The sequence below is a fragment of the Fukomys damarensis genome, unplaced genomic scaffold, assembly GCF_012274545.1.
Source record: "Fukomys damarensis isolate Sample0158 unplaced genomic scaffold, DMR_v1.0_HiC HiC_scaffold_39, whole genome shotgun sequence".
In the NCBI taxonomy this organism is placed as follows: domain Eukaryota; kingdom Metazoa; phylum Chordata; class Mammalia; order Rodentia; family Bathyergidae; genus Fukomys; species Fukomys damarensis.
In genome coordinates this window covers 125,673,859-125,681,319 of record NW_022900951.1, presented here as the reverse complement: position 1 = coordinate 125,681,319, position 7,461 = coordinate 125,673,859, and the positions used below count along the sequence as shown (strand labels likewise).

The window sequence follows — 7,461 nt, the reverse complement described above, 5'->3', positions numbered from 1 at the left end:
TCATCTGCCTGCTGTTACCACTCTCGGGGATGGTGACCTGGGTCTGGGTGGTGTTACCGATCCCTTCGGGTGAGGTTTCCCCTGGTTCAGAGTTATTACCATAAGCTAGTGACAAGGCCAGGAAGTGACACTAAATTCCAAAGAAGTCTGGCTACAAGAATGAATTCACAGAAAAATAACTAGTGACACCAACAGCACAAGCAACACAAGTGAGAAATGGACAAACCGGACTGCAATGCCAGTAAAAGCTTCTGTGCCTCCAAGGGCCCAGCCAATGGAGTGAAAAAGCGAGCTGCAGAGTGGGGTGATATGTTCTCTGATTGTGCCCGGTTAGAGGATTACAACTGGAGTATTTGATGAACTCCTGGAACTCAACGCGGTTAAAATGGCTAAAGAGCTCGAAAGGAACATTTCGCCAGAAAAGATGCACAGAAGCCAGCACACACGTGACTATATGACCCAAAGAGTGGCCCATCAGAGCAATGCAAGGCAAAGCCACAGTAAGACATCGCCTCACACCCGTGCAGTTGGCTGCTGTGACAACACCAAAAAGTGGGGATTTTCAATGAGGATGCAGAGGAATGAGGAAACGTGAATTCTGGTGATGGACTGTTCTTCAAAAACTTAAAAGTAGAATTGTCATAGGATCCAGCAACTCCATGCCTGGGTACATAGCCAAAAAAACTGAAAACAAATGAGATGTTTGCACAACCATGTTTGTAACAGGACAGACGGCATAATCACCAGACTACCAGACTGTCCAGAGACAGATGAGCGACAGTGAATCACATTCAGCCCTAAGAAGGGAAAGGAACTCTGATGGGGCTACCGCATGGATGGATGTTGACAGTGGTACGCTAAGTGAACTAAGCCCAAAACAAAGATCAATATGATGTGTTTCTATTTCTATGATGTCCGTAGAAGTTGTTAAAGGGGAACAGAGTTTCAGCCTTGTGAGATGAGAAAGGGTTGGAGACTGATTTCATGGCAATGTGAATATACTTGCTGATTTTTGTTTCTCTTAGTCCATGCTTGCAGTGTGATGGGCATGTTCCTTGTGGAGCATTGGTGCACATACACAATGCATCTTCATTCTTTTTTCGTCAACTTTTCCTCCCCTACCTTCCCCTCCCTCTGTCCTTCAGTCACTTTCCCTTTTGCAAAAGATCTATGTCATTATCTCCTATTATCTTTTATGTTGCTCTTTGTTTGTATTTTGGGTTTCTCATATAACAGAAACCATTCAATATTTAAGCTTATGTGCCTGATTCATTTTACTTAGCATCTCAAGGTGCATCCATTTTCCTACAAATGACCCAAGTTGATCCTTCTTTATGGCATAGTAGTGCTCTATTGCATGCAAATACATTTTCTTTGTCCACTCATCTGTTGATGGATATATAGACCACTTCTGAGATTTAGCTTTTACAAGTTGTGCACTATAAGCATGGGTGCGCATGCATCACTGTAATATGATGTCTCAAACTCTTGGAGGAAGGTACCTAGAAAGGGAACAGCTGAGACAAATAGAATTTCTACTTTTAGTTTTCTGAGGCCTCTCCACACTGATTTCCCTAGTGGATGTACTAATTTACACTCCCACCAACAGTGTAAGAGGGTTCCTTTTCCCCCACAACTTCACTGACATCTGTTATTTGATTTCTTGAAGATAGCCATTCTTTCTGAAGTGAGAGGGAACCTCAGTGTTGTTTTAATGTGCATTTCTCTAATGGCCAGAGATGCTGAACAGTATTGAACTAAATACGTAATGGTGAAGAAAATGTATGTGCATTTACCACAATGAACGAATGAACAAATACTGTGCGTGAATACGAAGGCACAGGAATCTGCAGCTCGACTTTTCAGGCTCCTGATCACCTCATGACCCACAGGTCAAATAGCTGCTCCTCCAGGAGGTCCTCCCAGCTCTCCGGGCACAGCCAGTGCTTCCTGGCCAGTTGTATCAATCCGCTCACTCACTCTCCCGTGCATTCACTTCCCTCCATGGTTCTTCTGGGCCAGACACATGGCTGAGGCTGCAGAGAGCAACATGGGAGGTTATGGTGGCCTTGCGCAAAAAGAGCCCACAGTTCAATGGAGAAGCACAGCCGTTACAACTGATCTTGCAGTTTAACAAGAACCAGGACAGGGGGCTCTCAGGCAACATGGAAGCCTGGAGATGGGGGTGATTGTCTGCCTCCCAGGGCAGTGGGTGCAGGCAAGGGCCTTCTCCTAGGAGCGGGTGCCCGAGCTGTCCTCAAGGACCACGAGGGTTTGCGCAGGTAGGGGAGGGAGGATGGCACAATGTATGACAGGCAAAAAGAGTCCTGGGGGGTGGGCATGAGGAAAGATTGCTGGAAGGAAGAGAAAGTAAACAGTGGAGGTGAGTAATCCATACCACGCAGAGTTGGAAAGGATTTATTAATGTGTAAGAGCCCCTAATGCACATATTAACTTGAAGAGTCTCCCGCCCACTGCCAACTATCAAGAACTCTTCAGAAGTGCCCTGCATAGAGGGCAAAGCAGCCAGATAGCAGTGTGTGCTGGCGCTTATGAGTAGTCTTATTCCTCATCTCCTGACTTGGAATAGACCAGAAGCCAAAAACCTCATCATCCTGCTTCAGAGAAGACTGCAGTACCCCCACTCCCGGCTGGCAGACAAACAGATGACAGACAGACAGACAGACAGACAGACCAGTCAATAAAGCCTAGTGGTCCACAGGAGCCAGGCACCATGTGCACCATGTGGCTCATAGTCTTCCTGTCCCAGGCTTTCCCTGGAGGACAGCTCAGCTCCTCTTCCGTCCCTTCTTCAGGCCTGGGCAGGCTGAATCTCCTGGAAGCCCAGCCAACAGTCCGCACTGTCCACAAGCTCCTCTCTTAGCTACTCTTGGATGGTCAGGCCAAAAACTGAAGCCTCAGAGAGGCTTTGGGGAGAACCCTAACAACAGGAGAATGGAGAACATGAGTGTGAGCCTGGAGGTCTATAAGCTCGTCTAGATCTGAGGTCAAGGCAAGGTTACACTGGGCCCAAGCTTTATGGCTGCTCATCGACACCTGGCTCAGGGCTGTTCACGTCTGAAAAGTAGTCATCCTCGTGCTGTCTCATCTTGGTCTCCAGGACAGTGATGCGCTGCTTGAGCTTCTGCTGGGCCCCTGTGTACTCAGCCAGCAGGCGGCTAAAGCGAGTGTACAAAGTCTCCATGTTGGTCTCCAGCTGCTCTAGCTTTTCCTGCACATCCACCTCCATGCTGGCTGCCACCTCACTCTCGTCCAGCAGCCCCTCTTTCATCAGGATCTCCCGGCCCCTCTCCTCTAAGACCTTCTTGGCGTCAGGATACTCAGTTACCGCTTCCATAAGATCATCCTTGGACAGGCAGAAAAGGTCTGAGTAGCCCAGGCTGCGGATATTGGCAGTGCGCCGATTGCCCATTTTGCTGCCCTTAATGTTAAGGATGCTGATCTCTCCAAAGCAGCTCCCAGCTGAGAGGAGGGCATACTGAGTCACCCCGTCATCAGCCACCACTGCCAACTTGCCCTCCTTAATTATGTACATCTCCTTGCCAATGTCCCCCTTACGGCAAATGTAATCCCCAGGACTGAAAACCTGAGGACGAAGCTTCAGGACCAGCTCCACCAACAGGCCAGCCTCGCAGTCCTGGAAGATTCGCACTTTCTTGAGTGTGGACAGGTGGACATTGATGGCTATCTCGGCCCTGAGCTTGGCTGGTAGGTTCTTGAGAACTTCCCGCTCATCGACCGACTTCTTATTGGTCCACAGGTAGTCAAACCACCGAATGACCTTGGCTTCCATCTCCTTACTGACCTTGCGGAACTGCATGTAGTGTTTCACTGCATCAATCTTGGCCTGGAACTCTGCCCGTGTGGCATTCATGTTGGAGATCATGGAGCCCACATTTCCCACGATGGTGGCAAAGATGAGGACACCGATCAGGAAGTCAAAGATGACAAACAGGAACTCTTCATCCTTTACAGGAGGTGGTGTCTCCCCAATGGTGGTGAGAGTCAGGGTAGACCAGTAAAGGCAGTAGATGTACTCCCTAGCCAGGTAGCCATACTCAGGGTCTGTGATGTTGGGGTAAACCCAGGTGTCCACCCCAAAGCCAATGGACTTGGAGATGGCGTAATAGATGCAAGCATTCCAGTGGATGATGACCAGGATATAGAGGACCAGGTTGCTGATGCGGAAGATGTTGGGGTAGCTGGTGCGTGTCTCCGTGCGGTCAAAGAACTCGAACATGCGGGCAAAGTGTAGCAGGCGGTTGAAGCGCACCTCAGGGCTATGGATTCCCACAGCAAAATAAATCAGGTCCGTGGGGATGATGGAAGCCACATCCAGCTTGAACTGTAGGGTGTAGATATAGTTGTCTCGCAGTTTCTTGGTATCTTTGACCAGCAGCCCCTGATCCAGGAAACCTAGTAAACATACAAGCCAGTCTGTCACCCCTGCCTCCAGGCATGTCCCTCCCTATAGGCTCATACTCAGCAAGGACCAAATTGCTCCCTTAACCCTCCTTCCTAAGAACAAATAGCTCTTATAAAGCAGGGCTGGCCAGAGAGAACCCAGAAGACCACTCTCAGATCCAAACTTCAGAAGCACATGGGACCATGCGACTCACAGCAAATTGGAGTCCCAGCCAAGCAGTTGAGGTCTACAGTGTATCCAGTTGGTTCCCTGAAAATTTGGACTCAAGTCTTTGGGCCTGGGGGTCCTACTGCTACCTGTGCATCCCAGCTTCTCACTCACCTGTGCGCAATCGGATGAATAGGTCTGCAATGTAGACCACATCTGAGAAGTAGTCCAGCACCAGCCACACCAGGAAGTAGCCTCTCTGGAGGTCACTGAAGCAGGCTCTGCAGGAGAACAGGGCTGGTTTCACCTTCAACATCATCTGCCAAGGTTCCCTGGAGGGCCCAACTGGGTGCCTATTTGTGCAAGGCTTAAAATGGCCACCGGGGGCGCTAGCGAGTCACAGTCAGCCATTTGCTAAGCAGACAGAGAAGTAACTTCTACCTCCACCTTGTAATTATGTAGACACACTCACATGTATCACTATGCTCTGCCTCATTCGTTAGACCATGAGCTTCAGGAAGGTAAATGTCAATGCAGTCCTTAGCCATGCCCCATCCCTAGCCCTCAAGCGCTCAAGTGGTATCAGTTGAATGAAGAACTCATTGGATGCACAAAGTGCAGTGCACTGCTAACCAGCCTCTGCCCATCAAGCTATCATGCACACAGTGATTAAAACGTATGGTTTGAATGTGTATATTTTGAAAACATACGGATTACAAAGCCACATTGCCACGAATCTCCCTGTCTTCCAACACACTGATCCCATCCTCCCTGCCACTTTTCTAAGCAGTTCTGAAGTCCTGTTTCCTCACTGTCTTTAGCTGTGCTGCTGTGGCTGCCTCCATGTCTTGAATGGATTCCAAAATGTTTCCCTTTCTTGTTCATTCGGCTTTGGAGAAGAGCCGGAGGTTGCCCAGTACCACACTCAGTGAATGAGGTGGGAGGACCAGGTGGATTCCAAAATGTTTCCCTTTCTTGTTCATTCGGCTTTGGAGAAGAGCCGGAGGTTGCCCAGTACCACACTCAGTGAATGAGGTGGATGAGGACCAGGAGCCGTGCTATTTTTTTTTTTTTTTGGTACTGAGGTGGGCTGTGGCACAACTGAGATAAATCCCTGGCCCTAGGTGCCATGTTTTTATGAGCTTCCTTTTCCATTGGGTGGCACTGGGAGGCAGTATTCAGTGTTTTGATCACACCTTGCAAAGACACTCATGAAAGAGGACTCCAGAACTGTTTCAGAAAGTGGGAAGAATGAAGGGATGTGTGTTTGAAGTAGTGGTGGGTATTCTGAGGGTGGTTCATGGCAATGTCTTTTGCTATAATAATTCTTTAAATTTAAATATTCATACATTTTGATCACCCTTTACACACTTGTGATCACCCAACACGGATACTATCCAATTCAGGCAAAAGCCTGCTGATGGCTTTGCTGGGCTAGAGGCAAGAAATGGTAGGGGCTGCTGTAGCTGCCTCAGGGAGAGAGCAGAGTGGCCTTACCTAGGGCAGTAGTGCATACATGAAGAAGCCAGAGTTGGTCACAGAACTGGGAAGACAGAAGTGAAGGGCTGGTGGCATATTATAGCAAAGAGGGCCGGGGTTCACAGGGTAGACGGAGGTGCTACTGGCAGCCAAGGAACCCAGCAGAAGGCGTGGGCTGCTATGAGCTATGTGTCCATAGCTGGAACAGACGTGCTCCTGAATCCCGGGGCCCATACACTGTGCTGGTTTGGCCACCCCTTCCAAGGTCCCTCTCTGCTCACCTAGCCACCAGCAGGCACCAGTTGTAGAGAACAGGCATGGCAATGACAAAGAGCCAGCGGTAATACCAGTCCCCAGCAGGGTCCAAGACAAACAGTTCAAATTTCTTCCTGTGGAGACAAACAGAGGCCAGGTTTGGGATCGGGTCCCCCAGGGTACCAGCGCTCAGGCTCCCAGAGGCCAAAAGCTCCCCAGAAAGCACTGTGGAGGGGTGTGTGTCGAATGAGGGGTAAGCTGATTTAGGGACCCACAGCCTCGAGCCAGGCAGGTGGAGGGTGAAGGACACATCTCTTCCCATTCCTCCACTGGCCAGTGGTGGTGAATGTTGGCTTGGCCAGACAACCACAGGCATCTTCTGTGGAGGGTCAAATAACACACTCTCCAGCTCTGCCTTCCCTGCCCTGCCGCCACTCCTGCTGAAGCATCCGGGTCTTTCCCACCAACACCCTCCATGTCTCTGACCCACCGAGGAGCTGGGGAAGCCATGCCTTCATCAGTACTCCTCAATCACACCTTCCTGGTGCATTTACTGACTGCTGGACCTGGGGCCAGAGGTAGCAGGCCCTTGTCCAAAGCCCCTCCCTGCCCACATTCACTTCATGAGCCTGGAGAGAACATCTGGTGTTGGAGTGGCTAAGGCCAGAAAAGCTACCGTAGGTTCCCATGGTGTGTAGACCACTGGCTGTTGCAGAGGCTGTGGGTAAAGACAGTGGAAATGTTATGGAGTTTAAAACAGCGGGTATCTCTGCCCAGCCCTTTCCCTACTATGATGGCTTGGCACAGTCCCTGGTCTGCCCCTGGCAATGGAGTTTGAAGCCCCATTCAGCTCTCCCATGGCATGCTTAGGAGCCCTTGAGCCCCACTTGCTGGAGAACTATACTTGGTAGCCTTTCCCTCGCCGTCCTTGTCGCCTTTGCCATCTCCTTGCTGTGTCGTCACAGTCTGGAGCTCAGGCCCACGGAAACGCTCAAGGAATGAGTCAGGCCTAGGTTCCTCTTCACGGAAATTCTTGTTGGCCCAATCTCTTATAATCCCTACCAGGCGTACAATCCTAAAGAAGGAGAGAGAGAGAGAGAGAGAGAGAGAGAGAGAGAGAGAGAGAGAGAGAG

General features: G+C 49.9%; 1 protein-coding gene across 1 annotated transcript in view; it reads right to left on the bottom strand.

The window, feature by feature from the left end:
- Positions 1-2,927: 2,927 nt before the first annotated feature.
- The window catches only part of Cnga2 (cyclic nucleotide gated channel subunit alpha 2), a 5,953-nt gene continuing 1,419 nt past the window's right edge, over positions 2,928-7,461 (bottom strand). Inside the window, exons 3-6 of the mRNA XM_010639787.2 lie at positions 7,233-7,403; positions 6,355-6,462; positions 4,769-4,875; positions 2,928-4,437 (exon numbers count right to left, since the gene is read on the bottom strand). Of these exons, the coding sequence (XP_010638089.1) occupies positions 3,038-4,437; positions 4,769-4,875; positions 6,355-6,462; positions 7,233-7,403 (1,786 nt within the window). The 3' untranslated portion in view covers positions 2,928-3,037. The remainder of the gene's footprint in view (positions 4,438-4,768; positions 4,876-6,354; positions 6,463-7,232; positions 7,404-7,461) is intronic.